The 20,011-nt window shown below is 46.4% G+C and overlaps 1 protein-coding gene across 1 annotated transcript; it reads right to left on the bottom strand.

The window, feature by feature from the left end:
- Positions 1 to 3,042: 3,042 nt before the first annotated feature.
- On the bottom strand, positions 3,043 to 19,719 carry LOC139227183 (myeloid-associated differentiation marker homolog). The gene is made up of 2 exons (XM_070858245.1): positions 18,624 to 19,719; positions 3,043 to 3,693 (listed from the first exon to the last, which is right to left on the bottom strand). Exon 1 carries the CDS (start codon positions 19,574 to 19,576, stop codon positions 18,659 to 18,661), a length of 918 nt encoding a protein of 305 aa, XP_070714346.1. The 5' UTR covers positions 19,577 to 19,719; the 3' UTR covers positions 3,043 to 3,693; positions 18,624 to 18,658.
- Positions 19,720 to 20,011: the final 292 nt, after the last annotated feature.

Here is a 20,011-nt window from a genome sequence, read left to right as displayed (position 1 = left end):
GGAACTCACTGCCTGAAAGAGGAACCTTTAAAAAGTACTTGGATGTGCACTTGAAGCGCTGTGACCTACAGGGCTACAGACCAAGAGCTGGAAAGTGGGATTAGGCTGGAGAGCTCTTTGTCGGCCAGCTTGGACACGATGGGCTGAATGGCCCCCTTCTGTTTCTATGATTCAAACATTATGTTCTATTTTTGAGCTGGCATTTTACCTGATTTCTGACCCAAATTCAGGAGAAAAATAAAATCCAAATTCCAATCCTGCAGTTACTGTAATAAACATTGTCGGTTGTTTAATTTAATCAGCAGTGAGACTGCTGGAGGCCAGGGTGGCAGAAAGATCAGTGCAGAGTTTCCTGAATCGCAGGCCGATGTGGGTAGCACGGGGTTAATGTGAATGTTGTTTTGAAACACTGAGCTATGTTACAAGGCATGATGCGAATCTTTGCCAAAGCAGACAGAAGCATAGTGTCAGCAGTTAATATGCAACAGTTGGTATCATTTCATGATACCTTGTTACAGAGACAATGGGTAATGATGAAACCTTGTGACAGAGGGCAATGGGCAAACAGAAGACAGTTGAGATAACAGCATACAGCTGCTGAGAGAGAACGTGATTAACAATTGACAGTTGCTCGGTTGTTGATCGAGTAAGCTCTTAGCTTGTCAACTGTCGAGTTTCGCTTCTGCTGCATTATGTATAAATACATTGTCATGACGGCTGTAAAGTTGAGAGACTTCAGGACTTGACAACGGGATGTCGAACGCTCTCCCCTGTATGCTTATATTAAAGAATTCTCGTATCGTGGACTATATCGTGACTTCGAGTGGTGTTTTTTTCTCCACAACGCAGCTTCTTTGTATAGTTCATTCATTCTCGGGTCGTGAGCGTCGTTGGCAAGGCCAGCATTTATTGTCCTTCCCTAGGTGTCCTCGAGAAGGTCCTTGCATCTTGAACCGTTGCAGTCCATGTGGTGAAAGTGCTCCCACAGTGCTTGTCGTGGTTGGATCATCATCATCATAGGCAGTCCCTCGGAATCGAGGAAGACTTACTTCCAGTCCTTAAGTGAGTTCTTTGGTGGCTGTACAGCCCAACACGAGAGCCACAGACCCTGTCACAGGTGGGACAGATAGTCGTTGAGGGAAGGGGTGGGTGGGACTGGTTTGCCGCACGCTCTTTCCGCTGCCTGTGCTTGTTTTCTGCATGCTCTCAGCGTTGAGACTCGAAGTGCTCAACGCCCTCCCAGATGCACTTTCTCCACTTGGGGCAGTTTTTGGCCTGGGAATCCCAGGTGTCAGTGGTGATGTCACACTTTATCAGGAAGGCTTTGAGGGTGTCCTTGTAACGTTTCCGCTGCCCACCTGGGGCTTGTTTGCCGTGAAGGAGCTCTGAGTAGAGCACTTGCTTAGGGAGTCTCGTGTCTGCCATGCGAACTATGTGGCCTGCCCAGCGAAGCTGATCGAGTGTGGTCAGTGCTTCAATGCTGGGGATGTTAGCCTGGACGAGGACACATGTTGGTGCTCCTGTCCTCCCAGGGGATTTGTAGCATCCTGCGGAGACATCGTTGGTGATATCTCTCCAGCAACTTGAGGTGTCTTCTGTACATCATCCATGCCTCTGAGCCATACAGGAGGGCGGGTATTACTACAGCCCATGAGCTTGGTGGTAGATTTGAGGGCCCGGTCTTCGAACACTTTTTTCCTCAGGTGCAGTAGCGCACTGGAGGCGGTGTTGAATCTCCACATCAATGTCTGCTTTTGTTGATAAGAGGCTCCCAAGGAATGGGAAATGGTCCATTTGTCCAGGGTCGCGCCGTGGATCTTGATGACTGGGGGACAGTGCTGTGCGGTGAGGACAGGCTGGTGGAGGACCTTTGTCTTACGGATATTTAGCGTAAGGCCTATGCTTTCGTATGCCTCAGTAAATACGACGACTATTTCAGCCTCAGAATGTGCACAGATGCAGGCGTCGTCCGCGTACTGTAGCTCAACGACAGAGGTTGGGGTGATCTTGGACCTGGCCTGGAGGTGGTGTAGGTTAACAGCTTCCCACTGGTTCTGTAATTTAGTTCCACTCCAGCGGGGAGCTTGTTGACTGTGAGGTGGAGCGTGGCAGCGAGGAAGATTAAGAGGGTTGGAGCGATGACGCAGCCCTGTTTGACCCCGGTCCGGACGTGGATTGGGTCTGTAATGGATCTGTTGGTAAGGATCACGGCCTGCATGTCGTCATGCATCGGGCGAAGGATGTTGACAAACTTTTCGGGGCATCCAAAACGGAGGAAGCTCCATAGACCCTCGCCATTGACAGTGTCAAAGGCCTTTGTAAGATCGAAAAAGGCCATGTGGTTGGATACGACCGAGTGACTCGCTTGGCCACTCCAGAGGGCCGTTAAGAGTCAGCCACGGTGGTGTGGGACTGGAGTCACATATAGGCCAGACCGGGTAAGGCTGGCAGGATTCCTTCTCCAAAGGACATCAGTGAACCGGATGGATTTTTACAACAATCCCACAGTTGCATGGTCACTTATTATTTCCTGATTGATATTTTTAAAACCAAATTCAAATTTTCAAACTACCACGGTGGGATTTGCACTCAGGTTCTCTGGGTGACGAGTCACACTGCCGTCCCCACAACATTAACAGACTCTCAGGCCTGGCTGTGGTGGAGATGTTGGGTATAAATCGATGCTTTTCATTCTTTGGTTGTCTTATCTTTGCAAATTAAGTCACGCTCTGCCGCTGACATTTAGTTGCTGAAGATGCTAATCACAGTGCCTGGTTTCATCACTGCTCAATCTATAGTTCAATCAGGCCTGTCAGAGGCTGTTACACAAGCGGTTAATTTTACAGCTGATGAAGTAACTGTGCCTGTGCTAACAAAACACCCGCCCACATCGGAAATGATAGAAGGGAAGTTCTGGTACACAGGAATCACCATTTGTTGTCAACAAGCATCGACTGTGGGTAGTAAATAGGAGGAAATAGTGAAAAGACCAAACAGTGACAGGGATACACCACACATTTTATAAATGTTCAGAGTTCACAGTTTAGGCAGAGGGATTTGTTTTTTTAATAAAAAGCTTGATCTTAGACTCACCCCAACAGATTCTGTGCAAGGAAAGATTCCCCATATACAAAATACCCCGATATATTACCAGGGCAATAAGGAGTGCCAGAGGTGAAGGGTCAAGACCCAATGGATCACTCACCTTGACCATTGTGAGTGAGGTACAAACCCTGCCCACTGACTTGGTCAATTCCAATAAGTTACAGTAAATCAGGCCATCCATTATATATTAACAAGGAGATTTCATCCAGACCCCATTAAGACTTTATACAGATACTGTGACATTCAGATAATGTTCAGCTTCCTCCTGCACCACAACTGATAAGGGTTTAAATCAAATAGAGTTCAAAGTTTTCTGTGGCACTCTTTAAATGAATGTCCCCCTCGGATGGTGCAGTCAGATATCTGTGGGCCCCACACGGGCAATTCATCCGCTCCCCAACCAGCCGTCAACTCTTCGCATGAGAAGCCCCGGTCTTGTCTGAAGGGTAAGGTGGATCCCAAGGTTCAGTGGCAGAGAATGATGGAGACTGTCTGGTTCAGAGATCCCACATTTATGGGAATCAGGGAGCATTCCGGGATCATCCATCAAACCATCTGACAAGCAGGCAATGTCATCGGAGAAAGCACCTGAAACAGATGAAGGGACATGTCAGCCAGGATTCCCCCCTTTAAAACCACACCATGGGACACCGGGAATGTCCATGGGCAAATATACTTTGTGCCCCACTTCGCCGTTCCTTCATCGTCGCTGGGTCAAAATCCAAGAACTCCCTACCTACCAGTCCTGTGGGAGTACCATCAACACACAGTCTGCAGTGGTTCAAGAAAGCAGCTCACCACCACCTTTTCAAGGGCAGTTAGGGATGGGCAATAAATCCTTGCCAGTGACACCCACAAAAAAATACATACTAGGTGATGTCCGATGTTATTGGACACGGAGTCAAGGCCAAGCAGGGTTAGAGAGTGGGGGATAATTGAATTGGACCAAGAAGAGGAAGGAGGAAACAGATGGGAGAGCAGGATGAAAGGGCGAGGGAGAAGGAAAGTGGGGGAGAGGAGAAGGAAAGCGGGGGAGAGGGAGGGGAAGCAGTGGGAAGTTAAGGAAGGGAGATTAGATGAGGAGTAAAGGAAGAGGGAGGGAGGGATGAGGTGGAGATGGGGAAAGGACGACAGGGAGGCTGCAATCTGCTGTGTGATGCTCGGTGGGGAGGGGGCTCAGGTGAGGAGGCTGGGTTCTGGTTACCAAAACAATGCTCTGAGTGAGTGGATTGTTCTGCCGGGGAGGAGTCTGTGATCACCCAAGTGATGGTTGGGAATGGGGAGATAAGAACATAAGAAATAGGAACAGGAGTAGGCCATACGGTCCCTCGAGCCTGCTCCGCCATTCAATAAGATCATGGCTGATCTGATCATGGACTCAGCTCCACTTCCCTGCCCGCTCCCCATAACCCCTTATCGTGTAAGAAACTGTCTATTTCTGTCTTAAATTTATTCAATGTCCCAGCTTCCACAGCTCTCTGAGGCAGCGAATTCCACAGATTTACAACCCTCTGAGAATGTGCTGAGGTGAGGTGTGTGGGCTCCAATCACTAGATTGATGGTCACTGTGAGAGGTGCTGTTGCTGGACTGAGCGGAAAGGGTTCCAATCACAAGAAAAATTCCAAACACCTAGGTACTGCTCAGTGGGTAACTGTGGGTGTATAATAATAGGCCACCAAATAGTGGGAAGGAGATAGAGGAGCACATTTTCAGGCAAATTATTGTAAAAACTACAGAGCGGCAATAATGGGGTCTTCAATTATCCTGATATAGACTGGAATAGTAACAGTGTAAAGGGCAAAGAGAGGGGCTGGTAATTCCTGAAACGTGTTCAGGAGAACTTTCTTAGAATCAGAGAATCTTTACAGCAGAGTAGGAGGCCTGTGTCAGCTCTCTGCAAGAGCACTTTAGCTAGTCCCAATCTCCTGCCCTTTCCCTGTAGTCCTACACATTTTTTTCCCTTAAGGTACTTAGCTAATTACCCTTTGAAAACCACGAATGAGTCAGCCTCCTCCACCCCGTCAGGCAGTGCATTCCAGATCCTAACCACTCGCTGCGTAAAAATGTTTTTCCTCGTGTCGCCTTTGGTTCTTCTGCCAATAGCCTTAAATCTGTGTCCTCTGGTTCTCGACCCTTCCATCAATGTGAACAGTTTCTCTCTATCTACTCTGTCTAGACCCCTCATGATTTTGAACACCCCTATTAAATCTTCTCTGCTCTAAGGAGAGCAACCCCAGCTTCTCAGTCTATCCATGCAACTGAAGTTCCTTATCCCTGGAACCATTCTTGTAAATCTTTTCTGCACCCTCTCTAAAACCTTCACATACTTCCTAAAGTGAGGTGCCCAGAATTGGATACAATACTCCAGTTGTGGCCAAAGGTGTGTCTTATAAAGGTTCATCATAACTTCCTTGCTTTTGTACTCTATACCTCTATTTATAAAGCCCAGGATACCTTATGCTTTTTTAATCACTTTATCAACTTGCCCTGCCACCTGCAACGATTTGTGCACTTATACCCTCGGGTCTCTCTGTTCATGCACTCCATTTAGAATTGTACCCATTAGTTTATATTGCCTCTCCTCATTCTTCCTACCAAAATGTATCACTTTGCACTTTGCTCAATGTGTTTCCAGCCTAACGAGGAAGGAATCCTAGCTGGGAATTAAGTGGGGCTAGTGGAGCATGTTTCAGTGGAAGAACAGCGATCATTTCATCAGATTTAGAATAGTTACACAAAAGGACAAGGAACAATCAAGTGTAAAAATACATAACTGGAACATAATGACATAAGAAATAGGAGCAGGAGTAGGCCATTTGGCCCCTCGAGTCTGCTCCGCCATTCAATATCATGGCTGATCTGATCATGGACTCAGCTCCACTTCCCTGCCTGTTCCCCATAACCCTTTACTCCCTTATCACTCAAAAATCTGTCTCTCTCTGCCTTAAATATATTCAATGACCCAGTCTCCACAGCTCCCTTGAGCAGAGAATTCCATAGATTTACAACCCTCAGAGAAGAAATTTCTCCCCATCTCAGTTTTAAGTGGGTGACCCCTTATTCTAAAACTATGTCCCCTAGTTCTAGATTCCCCCATGAGTGGAAACACCCTCTCTGCATCCATCTTGTCGAGCCCCCTCATTGTCTTATATGTCTCAATAAGGTCCTCTCTCATTCTTCTGAACTCCAATGGGTATAGGCCCAACCTATCTTCATAAGTCAACCCCTTCATCTCAGGAATCAACCTAGTGAACCTTCTCTGAACAGCCTCCAATGCAAGTATATCCTTCCTTAAATACGGAGACCAAAACGGTACGCAGTACTCTAGGTGTGACCTCACCAATACCCTGTACAGTTGTAGCTCGACTTCCCTGCTTTTATATGGCCAGAAATAGCAGCGAACCCAAGGACTGGGAGAAATTTAGAACTCAGCAGAGGAGGACAAAGGGTTTGATTAGGGCAGGGAAAATAGAGTACGAGAGGAAGCTTGCAGGGAACATTAAGACAGACTGCAAAAGCTTCTATAGATATATAAAGAGAAAAAGGTTAGTAAAGACAAACGTAGGTCCCCTGCAGTCAGAATCAGGGGAAGTCATAACAGGGAACAAAGAAATAGCAGACCAATTGAACAAGTACTTTGGTTCGGTATTCACTGAGGAGAACACAAACAACCTTCCGGATATAAAAGGGGTCAGAGGGTCTAGTAAGAAGGAGGAACTGAGGGAAATCCTTATTAGTCGGGAAATTGTGTTGGGGAAATTGATGGGATTGAAGGCCGATAAATCCCAATGGCTTGATGGACTGCATCCCAGAGTACTTAAGGAGGTGGCATTGGAAATAGCGGATGCATTGACAGTCATTTTCCAACATTCCATAGACTCTGGATCAGTTCCTATAGAGTGGAGGGTAGCCAATGTAACCCCATTTTTTAAAAAAGGAGGGAGAGAGAAAACAGGGAATTATAGACCGGTCAGCCTGACATCGGTAGTGGCTAAAATGATGGAATCAATTATTACGGATGTCATAGTAGCGCATTTGGAAAGAGGTGACATGATAAGTCCAAGTTAGCACGGATTTGTGAAAGGGAAATCATGCTTGACAAATCTTCTGGAATTTTGTGAGGATGTTTCCAGTAGAGTGGACAAGGGGGAACCAGTTGATGTGGTGTATTTGGACTTTCAGAAGGCTTTCAACAAGGTCCCACACAAGAGATTAATGTACAAAGTTAAAGCACATGGGTTTGAGGGTAGTATGCTGACGTGGATTGAGAACTGGTTGGCAGACAGGAAGCAAAGAGTAGGAGTAAATGGGTACTTTTCAGAATGGCAGGCAGTGACTAGTGGGGTACCGCAAGGTTCTGTGCTGGGGCCCCAGCTGTTTACATTGTAATTAATGATTTAGACGAGGGGATTAAATGTAGTATCTCCAAATTTGCGGATGACACCAAGTTGGGTGGCAGTGTGAGCTGCGAGGAGGATGCTATGAGGCTGCAGAGTGACTTGGGTAGGTTAGGTGAGTGGGCAAATGCATGACAGATGAAGTATAATATGGATAAATGTAAGGTTATCCACTTTGGTGGTAAAAACAGAGAGACAGACTATTATCTGAATGGTGACAGATTAGGAAAAGGGGAGGTGCAACGAGACCTGGGTGTCATGATACATCAGTCATTGAAGATTGGCATGCAGGTACAGCAGGCGGTTAAGAAAGCAAATGGCATGTTGGCCTTCATAGCAAGGGGATTTGAGTACAGGGGCAGGGAGGTGTTACTACAGTTGTACAGGGCCTTGGTGAGGCCACACCTGGAGTATTGTGTACAGTTTTGGCCTCCTAACTTGAGGAAGGACATTCTTGCTACTGAGGGAGTGCAGTGAAGGTTCACCAGACTGATTCCCGGGATGGCGGGACTGACATATCAAGAAAGACTGGATCAAATGGGCTTGTATTCACTGGAGTTCAGAAGAATGAGAGGGGATCTCATAGAAACGTTTAAAATTCTGACAGATTTAGACAGGTTAGATGCAGGAAGAATGTTCCCAATGTTGGGGAAGTCCAGAACCAGGGGTCACAGTCTAAGGATAAGGGGTAAACCATTTAGGACCGAGATGAGGAGAAGCTTCTTCACCCAGAGAGTGGTGGACCTGTGGAATTCTCTACCACAGAAAGTTGTTGAGGCCAATTCACTTAATATATTCAAAAAGGAGTTAGATGTAGTCCTTACTACTAGGGGATCAAGAGGTGTGGTGAGAAAGCAAGAATGCGGTACTGAAGTTGCATGTTCAGCCATGAACTCATTGAATGGCGGTGCAGGCTAGAAGGGCTGAATGGCCTGCTCCTGCACCTATTTTCTATGTTTCTATAGTCCATCCCCCTTGTAATAAAGGCCAACATTCCATTTGCCTTCCTGATTACTTGCTGTACCTGCATACTAACATTTTGTGTTTCATGCACAAAGGACCCCCAGGTCCCTCTGTACTGCAGCATTTTGTAATTTTTCTCCATTTAAATAATTTGCTTTTTTATTTTTTCTGCCAAAGTGGATAACCTCACACTTTCCCACATTATACTCCATCTGCTAAATTTTTGCCCACTCACTTAGCCTGTCTATATCCCTTTGCAGATTTTTTTGTGTCCTCCTCACAACTTGCTTTCCCACCCATCTTTGTATCATCAGCAAATTTGGCTAGATGGCTTAGTAAGTAGTAAGTAAGGAGATCTTCCAGCGCTGAATGGTGTATACTTTAATGCAAGGAGTATAGCCAATTAGGTGGATGAGCTAAGAGCACAGGTAGACACTTGGGAGTATGACATTATAGCCATTACCAAAACATGGCTGAAAGAGGGGCCGGTTTGGCAGATCAATATTCCTGGCTACAGGATTTTTAGACAAGATAGAGAGGGGGGTAAAAAGTGGGGGGGGGGGGCGGGGGTGGGGGACGTGGTACTGATTGAAGAAACTATTACAGCGGTGAGGAGGGATGATATGTTAGAGGGATCATCAAATGAGGCCATATGGGTCGAATTGAAAAATAAAAAAGGGGCGATCACACTGCTGGGAGTTTAGTTTTGTTTTCGTTCAGGTTTATTTCCAAAAGGGGGTGTGTCCAGCCACTTAGGCCTGTTTTGCAAGTTTAGGCAGTGAAAACTTACTCCAAACTAACTTAGAATAAAGTGTCTACTTTTGTAAGTTCTGAAAAACCTTACCTAGAGTTAAGTTCAGTGCAGGCACAACACCAGAGACGGGGGGTGGGAAGCATTAAACACAAAGGACTGAAGCATTAAATACATCACTTAAAATGGCCTAAAACTTCTTACTTTGATACAACAACATTAAAGAAGCATAAGTAGATTTAAAGCACCAAGCAATAAACGAAGCACAAAAAGTAATAAGCAATTAAATAATAAAAAAAATAGAAGGAACCCTGCACCTAAAGCACCAAGACCAAAGTAATAAGCAATCAATCAATCACAAATAAAAAATAGAAGTCCTACCTTTATGTGAAGGGAAGGTGTTTGTGTCAACCTCTGTGTTTCTGTCCATGTCTCTCTATGTGTGTCTCTGTCTCTGTCTCTGTGTCTCGCTCGCGCTCTCTGTCTCTGTCTCTGTCTCTGTCTCTGTCTCTGTCTCTGTCTCTGTCTCTGTCTCTGTCTCTGTCTCTGTCTCTGTCTGAAAGTAAGGGGTGGAGGGACTGAACGGGAGGGGGACGGGGTGTGGAGGCTGAACGCGGGGGCGGAGGGGGTTGGCTACAAGTAATACATGTTCACTTTGACAATTGGTTGGACCAAAGTCCATTAAATAATACATTTGCCCCAAACTTTTCAAAAATCAAGATTCAAAGTTATAAAAGCCATTAGTTTCTGCCCAGACAACCAGTCTTATTAAGAACACAACAATGCTAAACAGCATCATATACACAAAACACTTTGCCAGAGAAGTAAACTACTCACAACCGTATTCAATACAGGCTAAACCCAAAACCCGACCATAGGAGGCTGAACGAGGGGGGGGCTGAACAGGAGGCTGAACTGCAGAGCATCGGGCTGCAAGGAACTACTGCACATGCGCGCACACTTTTACAGGGGGCAGAAACTTGGGCCCATTGATTGGGACAAATTTAATGTGAAGGGTATAGAGGGTGAGGAATTCTTAAAATGCATTCATTAGAACTTTTTTTTAGACAGTATGTAGCAAGCCCAACACGAGAGGGGGCAGTCTTGGATTTAGTTTTGGGGAATGAAGCTGGGCAGATTGAAGGGGTATTAGGAGGAGAGCATTTGGGTGCCAGTGACCATAATTCAGTCAGATTCAAGTTGGTTATCGATAAGGACAAGAATAGGCCTGGAATAAAAGTTCCGAATTGGGGAAAAGCAAATTTTGCTAAGTTAAGGAGTGATTTGGCCATGGTGGACTGTGGATACTTGTGGGTAAATCAGTGTCGGAACAGTGGGAGGCATTTGAGGAGGAGATCTGGAAGGCTCAGGACAAACATGTGCCCTTAAAGAAAAAGGCTGGGAAAAATAATTCTAGAGCCCCCTGGATGTCTAGGGACTTACAGTGGAGGATTTTTAAAAAAGGGACGCTTGTGTCATATATCAACGGCTAAATACTGGAGAATCTTTAGAGGAACATAGAAAGTTAAGAGGCAAAATTAAAAAGGATATTAGGAATGCTAAGAGAGAGCACGAGAAATTCTTGGCCAGTAAAATTAAGGAAAACCCTAAGATGTTCGATAAATATATTAAGAGTAAGAGGGTAACTAAAGAAAGGGTAGGGCCTTTTAGAGACCATGAGGGTAATCTTTGTGTGGAGGCGGAAGATGTTGGGAGGGTTCCCAACGAATACTTTGCATCTGTTTTTACAAAGGAAAGGGGTAATGCAGATACTGCTATCGAGGAAGAGTGTGATATTCTGGATGAAATAAATATAGTGAGAGAGGAAGTATTAAGGGGTTTAGCAGCTTTGAAAGTAGGTAAGTCCCCAGGCCCGGATGAAATGCATCCCAGGCTGTTGCGCGAGGTAAAAGAGGAAATAGCAGAGGCCTTGACCATAATTTTCCAGTTCTCTTTGGATCTGGGCATGGTGCCAGAGGACTGGAGGACTGCTAATGTAGTACCTTTGTTTAAGAAGGGAGAAAGGGATAGGCCGAGTAATTACAGGCCTGTCAGCCTAACCTCGGTGGTGGAAAAATTATTGGAAAAAATTCTGAAAGACAGGATAAATCTGCATTTGGAAAGGCAAGGATTAATTAGGGACAGTCAGCACGGATTTGTTAAAGGAAGATCGTATCTGACTAACCGGATTTAATTTTTTGAGGCGGTAACCAAGAGGGTCGATGAGGGTAGTGCGTATGATGTTGTATATATGGACTTTAGCAAAGCTTTTGATAAGGTCCCACATGGTAGACTGGTCATGAAGGTTAAAGCCCATGGGATACAGGGCAAAGTGGCAAGTTGGATCCAAAATTGGCTTGGAGGTAGGAAGCAAAGGATAATAATTGATGGATGTTTTTGTGACTGGAAGGATGTTTCCAGTGAGGTTCCGCAGGGCTCAGTACTGGGACCCTTGCTTTTTGTGGTATATATCAACGATTTAGATTTGAATATAGGAAGTATGATTAAGAAGTTTGCAGACGGCACTAAAATTGGCTGTGTGGTTGATAATGAAGAGGAAAGTCATGGGCTGCAGGAGGATATCAATCTACTGGTCAGGTGGGCAGAGCAGTGGCAAATGACATTTAATTCAGCTAAGTGTGAGGTGATGCACTTTGGGAGGGCGAATAAGGAAAGGATATACACATTAAGCGGTAGGCCACTTAATAGTGTAGATGAACAAAGGGACCTTGGAGTGCTTGCCTGCAGAACTCATTTTGGGAGAAAACTAAAACATTAAGTCATTAAATCGTGTCCCCCCCGATCTGGGGGACACCAAACATTTTCAAGGCCCTTTTTTTGTTTTTTTGTTCTTGTTTTTTTTGTGTTTTTGATTTATTTATTTTTATTTTTTTGGGGCACTAAAATCATATTTTTTTTTCTCCATGTGCCCCCTATAAAAGGGGAGGGGGACACTAAAAAACACTGGCAATTAAAACAAATTAACTTTTAAAACATAAAATCAAATTAAAATTTGGTTGCCGGGCGTGATGATGCACTCCAGTCCCTCCGGTGCCCACCTCTTGCGGAAGGCCGCGAGCGTACCGGTGGACACCGCGTGCTCCATCTCCAAGGACACCCTGGCGCGAATGTACGCGCGGAAGAGAGGCAGGCAGTCAGGCTGAACGACCCCCTCGACCGCCCGCTGCCTGGACCGGCTGATGGCACCCTTGGCCGTGCCCAGGAGCAGTCCTACGAGGAGGCCCTCGGACCTACCCGCTCCCCTCCGCACAGGTTGCCCAAAGATCAGGAGTGTGGGACTGAAGTGCAGCCAGAATTTCAGGAGCAGCCCCTTTAAATAATAAAACTGCTTGCCCACAGAACTCTTTTGGGGGAAACGAAAACATTAAATCGTGGCCCCCCGATCTGGGGGACGCACCAAACATTTACAAGGCCCTTTTTTTTTGTTTTTTGTATTTTATTTTTGTTTGTTTGTTTTTTTAAAAGTTTTTTTTTTGGGCACTAAAATCATATATATATTTTTTTCTCCAAGTGCCCCCTACAAAAGGGGAGGGTGGACACTAAAAACACCGGCAATTAAAACAAATTAAACTTTAAAACATAAAATCAAATTAAAATTTGGTTGCCGGGCATGATGATGCACTCCAGTCCCTCCGGTGCCCACCTCTCACGGAAGGCCGCGAGCGTACCGGTGGACACTGCGTGCTCCATCTCCAAGGGCACCCTGGCGCGAATGTACGTGCGGAAGAGAGGCAGGCAGTCAGGCTGAACGACCCCCTCGACCGCCCGCTGCCTGGACCGGCTGATGGCACCCTTGGCCGTGCCCAGGAGCAGTCCTACGAGGAGGCCCTCGGACCTACCCACTCCCTTCCGCACAGGGTGCCCAAAGATCAGGAGTGTGGGACTGAAGTGCAGCCAGAATTTCAGGAGCAGCCCCTTTAAATAATAAAACTGCTTGCCCACAGATCCCTGAAAGTAGCAGGCCAGGTGGATAAGGTGGTTAAGAAGGCATACGAAATGCTTGCCTTTATTGGCCGAGGTATAGAATATAAGAGCAGAGAGATTATGCTTAAATTGTATAATACTTTGGTTAGGCCACAGCTGGAGTATTGCGTGCAGTTCTGATCGCCGTTTTATAGGAAGGACGTGATTGCACTAGAGAGGGTGCAGAGGAGATTTACTAGGGTGCTGCCTGGAATGGAGAATCTTAGTTATGAGGACAGATTGGATAGGCTGGGTTTGTTCTCATTGGAACAGAGGAGGTTGAGAAGAGACCTCATTGAGGTATACAAAATATTGAGGGGCCTAGACATAGTGGATAGTAAGGGTCTATTTCCATTGGTGGAGGGGCCTATTACGAGGGGGCATAGTTTTAAGGTGGATGGTAGAAGGTTTAGAGGGGATTTGAGGGGGGGCTTCTTTACGCAGAGGGTTGTAGGGATCTGGAACTCGCTGCCTGGAAGAGTGGTGGATGCAGAAACCCTCACCACTTTTAAGAGATAGTTGGATGGGCACTTAAAGTGCAGTAACCTGCAGGGTTACAGACCTAGAGCTGGTAATTGGGATTAGACTGGATGAGCTTTTGTTGCAGATATAATGGTAAGTACTGCAGGGAATAGAATACGGCCAGGGTGATCTCCTAGACTAGTTTCGATTGCCTGGATGGGTGGAGGGGAATTTTCCCAGATTCTTTCTCCCTAAATTGGCCTGGGTTTTTAAATCTGGTTTTTGCCTCTCCCAGGAGATCACATGGCTCCGGTTGGGGTGGAGTGTAGAATGTTTTAGTATAAGGGGTGTTGCAGTTGTGGTGAGGCGGACTAGTTAGGCTGGGTGGTCTTTGCCTTTCCGTCATTGTTCATAGATTTATATGTAACCTTTAGGGCTGCTAGCCAAGGGCCATCTGGTTCTTTGTCGGCCGGCGCAGACACGAAGGGCCGAAATGGCCTCCTTCTGCGCTGTAAGCTTCTATGTTTCTATCACTCGGTCCCTTCATCCAAATCATTAATATATAGATTGTAAATGGTTGAGGCCCCAACACCGATCCCTGTGGCATCCCACTAGTTACTGTTTGTCAACTGGAAAATTACTCATTTATCACGACTCTCTGTTTTCTGTTAGTTAGGCAATCCTCTATCCATGCTAATATATTGCCCCCAACCCCGTGAACTTTCATCTTGTGCAGTAACCTTTTATGAGGCACCTTATTGAATGCCTTCTGGAAATCCAAATACACCACATCCACTGGTTCCCCCTTATCCATCCTGCTTGTTACATCCTCAAAGAACGCCAGCAAATTTGTCAAATATGATTTCCCTTTCATAAAACCATGCTGACTCTGCTTGACTAAATTATGCTTTTCCAAATGTCCTGCTACTGCTTCCTTAATAATGGACTCCAGCATTTTCCCAACGACAGATATTAGGCTAACTGGTCTATAGTTTCCTGCTTTCTGTCTGCCTCCTTTTTTAAATTGGGGTGTTACATTTGCGGCTTTCCAATCCGCTGGAACCTCTCCAGAATCCAGTGAATTTTGGTAGATTACAACCAATGCATTCACTATCTCTGCAGCCACTTCTTTTAAGACCCTAGGATGCAAGCCATCAGGTCCAGGGGACTAACAGAGAGGAGTGCAACAATAAAAGGGAACCCAAAAGTCTTTTATAAAACACATAAATAGTAAAAGGATTGTCAAAGTAAGAGTAGGGCTTACGAGGGACCAAATAGAAGATATTTTTGTGGAGGCAGAGGGCGTGGCTGAGGCACAAAATGAGTATCATAATATCATAGAAATTTACATCGTGTCTGCGCTGGCCGATCAAGAGCGATCTAGCCTAATCCCATGTTCCAGTTCTTGGTCTGTAGCCCTGTAGGTTATAGCACTTTAAGTGCACATCCAAATATTTTTTTTAAATGTGTTAAGACTTTCTGCCTCTACCACCCTTTCAGGCAGTGAGTTCCAGACCCCCACCACCCTCTGGGTAAAGAAGTTTCCCCTTATATCTTCTCCATACTTTCCTCCAATTTACTTTAAATCTACACCCACTTTGTACTTTGTATCTGTCTTCACTAGAGAAGAGAATGCTGCCAATGTAGCAGTAAAGGAGGAGGTAGGAGCGATATTGGACAGGATAAAAACTGAGAGAGGTACTTAAAAGGATGGCTGAAAGTAGAAAAGTCACCCGGTCAGATGGGATGCACCCTTGGTTACTGAGGGAAGCTAGGGTGGAAATTGTGGAGGCTCTGGCCACAATTTTCCAATCCTCCTTAGACATGGAGGTCGTGGCAAAGGACAGGAGGATTGAAAATATTACATCCCTGTTTAAATAAGGGGAGAGGGATAAACCCAGCAACTACAGGCCAGTCGTCCTAAAGTCAATGGTGGGGAAACATTTAGAGATGATAATCCGGGACAAAATTAATTGGCATTTGGAAAAATATGGGCTAATAAATGAAAGTCAGCACAAATTTATTAAAGGCAAATTGTGAATGACGAATTTGATTGAGTTCTTTGATAAAGTAACGGAGAGGATTGATGAGAGTAGTGAGATTGATGTTGTGTATATGCACTTTCAAAAGGCATTTGAAAAAGTACCACACAATAAACTAGTTAGCAAAATTAAAGCCCATGGCATGGATACAAAATTGGCTAAAGGATAGAAAGCAGAGAGTAGTGGCGAACAGAGGGAAGTGTGCTGTGGTGTTCCCCAGTGATCGGACTTAGACAGACTGGCAAAATGGGCAGACACAAGGCAGATGAAATTTAACACAGAAGTGTGAAGTGATACATTGTTGTAGGAAGAATGAGAGGCAAAATAAACTAAATGGTACAACTTTAAAGGGGGTGCAAGCTCAGAGGGAGGAGCTGGGGGTGATTGTACACAAATCTTTGAAGGTGGCAGGATAAGTTGAGAAGGCTGTTAAAAAAGTATATGGAATCTTCAGTTTCATTAATAGAGATATAGAGTACAAAAGCAAGTAAGTTATGCTAAACCTTTATAAAACATTGGTTAGGCCTCTGCTGGAGTATTTTGGGCTCCACACTTTTGGAAGAATGTCAAGGCCTCAGAGAGAGTGCAGAAGAGATTTAATGGAAAAGGTACCAGAGATGAGAGGCTTCAGTTATGTGGAGAGACTGGAGAAGGAAGCTGTGCTGTTCTCCTTAGAGCAGAAAAGGTTAAGAGGAGATTTGATATAAGTGTTTAAAGTCATTAAGGGTTTTGACATAGAGTAATTAAGGAAACACTGTTTCCAGTGGCAGAAGGGTCAGTAACCAAGGACACAGATTTAAGGTGATTGACAAAGGAACCAGAGGCGACATAATGAAACATTTTTTAACACAGCGAGTTGTTGTGATCTGGAATGCACTGCCTGAAAGGGTGGTGGAAGCATATTCGATAGTAACATTCAGAAGAGAATTAGATAAATACTTGAAGGGAAAACATTTGTAAGGCTACAGTGAAAGAGCAGGGAAGTGGGATTCATTGACAAGCTCGACCAAAGAGCTGGCATGAAGGGCCAAATGATCATTCTATGATTCTATGATTTAAAATTGTCAAATGTCTTCATGTCCCCTCCCCTCCCTATTCCTGTAACCTCTTCCAGCTTTACAATTCCAACAACGGGTGCGGTAGTGCAGTGGTTGTTATTTGATTATATGAGTAAAAACTGTATTAGACCATAAATGGTGTATAATAAATGTGAATGTATAAAATCTTGTGTGTATATTATAAATGTGGGTATATAATTGATGTGCATGTAGTACATCAACTACATTTCAAAAAGTAATTAATTGGTTGTAAAATGCTATCTGACGTCCGGTGGTCATGAAACACGCTATATAAATGCAAGTCTTTCTTTAATCATACATTTGCATTTATATAGCTACAATTCTATAGCCAAATTCTAAGGCCAGGACACCAGTGATAACTCCTCTGCTCTTCTTCGAAATAATGCCATGGGATTTTTTTACATCCAGCTGAGAGAGCTGATCCGAAAGATACCACCCCCAACAGTGCAGCACTCCCTCAGTACTGCCTAGATTTTTGTGCTCAAGTCTCTGAAGTGGGACTTGAACCCACAACCTTCTGATTCAGAGGTGAGGGTGGTACCCTGAGCCATGGCTGATAGTAATGTGACATGGCAGGCAGTGACTAGTGGGGTACCGCAAGGTTCTGTGCTGGGGCCCCAGATGTTTACACTGTACATTAATGATTTAGATGAGGGGATTAAATGTAGTATCTCCAAATTTGCGGATGACACTAAGTTGGGTGGCAGTGTGAGCTGCGAGGAGGATGCTGTGAGGCTGCAGAGCGACTTGGATAGGTTAGGTGAGTGGGCAAATGCATGGCAGATGAAGTATAATGTGGATAAATGTGAGGTTATCCACTTTGGTGGTAAAAACAGAGAGACAGACTATTATCTGAATGGTGACCGATTAGGAAAAGGGGAGGTGCAAAGAGACCTGGGTGTCATGGTACATCAGTCATTGAAGGTTGGCATGCAGGTGCAGCAAGCGGTTAAGAAAGCAAATGGCATGTTGGCCTTCATAGCAAGGGGATTTGAGTACAGGGGCAGGGAGGTGTTGCTACAGTTGTACAGGGCATTGGTGAGGCCACACCTGGAGTATTGTGTACAGTTTTGGTCTCCTAACCTGAGGAAGGACATTCTTGCTATTGAGGGAGTGCAGCGAAGGTTCACCAGACTGATTCCCGGGATGGCGGGACTGACCTATCAAGAAAGACTGGATCAACTGGGCTTGTATTCACTGGAGTTCAGAAGAATGAGAGGGGACCTCATAGAAACGTTTAAAATTCTGACGGGGTTAGACAGGTTAGATGCAGGAAGAATGTTCCCAATGTTGGGGAAGTCCAGAACCAGAGGTCACAGTCTAAGGATAAGGGGTAAGCCATTTAGGACCGAGATGAGGAGAAACTTCTTCACCCAGAGAGTGGTGAACCTGTGGAATTCTCTACCTCAGAAAGTTGTTGAGGCCAATTCACTAAATATATTCAAAAAGGAGTTAGATGAAGTCCTTACTACTAGGGGGATCAAGGGGTATGGCGAGAAAGCAGGAATGGGGTACTGAAGTTTCATGTTCAGCCATGAACTCATTGAATGGCGGTGCAGGCTAGAAGGGCCGAATGGCCTACTCCTGCACCTATTTTCTATGTTTCTATCAGTAAATGTGAATGTATAATATATACGAATGTACAATCGATATGAATATATAAGTGAATGTAAAATAAATGCGAATGTAAAAGTATGAATGTGTAATAAAAAGGGAAGGTTGGGTGTAAAAGAACTGCTCCAAACAAACACGAACATGGGAGAGAAGTTTGCCCCAGCAGGCGGGCTTTATCACCAGGCAATGTGGTCAATATAATCAGAGAAAGGAATGACATCTTACCCTCGGGTCACACCACAAGTTGTGATTGCGGAATCTCAGCTCCTGGAGCAGGTCAGTTTGATGCAATAGACCAGATCAGCCACATAGGCCAGCAGGTTGACGGCGAACAGAGCCGTAGCCGTCAGCAGCCGGTTCCGCCGGCAGTCCGTCGACGAGCACTTGGCCAGCAGGTCAGCTCCGCGCCCGAGCGCCAGGCTCCAGGCCGCCAGCACGGCGGCGGCGAGCAGGGCGGCGAGCGAGCTGGCGGCCAGCAGGAGGCGGCGGGGCGGCGGCAGCGGGCAGTGGGCCCGGCACCGGCACTCGCTCACCATGGTCACTATGGCGACCAGCGGCAGCAGCGCGCAGGCGCCCAGGGAGGCCGCGCAGGCGCAGTAAGCGGCGGAGCGCGGGAGCTCGGCGGTTGCCAGGGTAACGGCCAGCAGGCAGGCCAGCGACACTTCCAGAACCTTCAGCAGGCCGGGCGCGGTGGCCATGTAAGCGCGGCCCTGGTCGCCGCGCTGGGCCAGCAAAACCTCGGCCGAGTAAGCGAGGAAAGCGAAGCAGGAGCAGATGGTGGCGGCGAGCTGGTAGCTGCAGGAAAGGTCGCTCCAAGCCCGGGGCCCAGGGCAGCCCGGGGCCGGCCCGGCGCTCAGTACCAGCAGCGGGTAGCTGACCGAGGCGGCCAGGTTCATGAGGGCGGCGAAGGCGGCCAGGGTGACGGGCAGGTTCCTCCAGGAGACGGGCAGCAGGCTGTGCAGCTGCGTGAACTCGGCCAGGAAGACCAGCAGCGTGGCGGCGAAGGAGAAGCACCAGGTGAACATGGCCAAGGCGGCGAAGGCCCCGGCTTCGGCGGTCTCGCTCCAGCCCGCCGCCGCCGCCAGGCTGAAGGCCGCGCAGGCGAACAGCATCTGCAGCCCCCGGACCACGGCCTTCGGGGAGGTCAGGTTACTCAGCTCGCTGAATCTCACCGGCATCTCGCCTCAAGTCTATCGCCTGTCGCCTCAAGTCTATCGCCTGTCGCCAAGCTCTCCCTCACCCAATGTCACCTGGACAGTTCGTGCAGCCAAAGATCAAGCAAGAGGCAGCAGACACATGTGAAAATAACCTGCTGCATCGTTCTATATTTACATACCCACACGCGTTTCCTGTCTCGCTGGAAAGTGAGCGAAATAGGGTCTCGTCAGATGGAAAGCGACCTACTTACTAACCGCAATAGCAGCGATGCAGCTAACAGTAAGGGCTTGCTACTTGCTAGGTGAGTCTAATCTTTCCAACCCGGGACAGTTCACAAATTAATCTATTGTATGTCGGCAGAAAAAGACCACCTGGACCCAAATGCACCCACACACACACACACATGCACCGTGATGGCTGGAACAGCAGGACTCCAACACTTCCCACCCAGCCCT

The sequence above is a fragment of the Pristiophorus japonicus genome, chromosome 16, assembly GCF_044704955.1.
Source record: "Pristiophorus japonicus isolate sPriJap1 chromosome 16, sPriJap1.hap1, whole genome shotgun sequence".
NCBI classification, from domain to species: Eukaryota; Metazoa; Chordata; class Chondrichthyes; family Pristiophoridae; genus Pristiophorus; species Pristiophorus japonicus.
Note: the sequence above shows the minus strand (reverse complement) of the source record. Positions and strands in the feature narration are given on the sequence as shown.

Excerpts from the sequence above, each read along its gene's own strand:
- LOC139227183 (XM_070858245.1), bottom strand. The coding sequence starts at position 19,576 with ATGCCGGTGAGATTCAGCGAGCTGAGTAACCTGACCTCCCCGAAGGCC.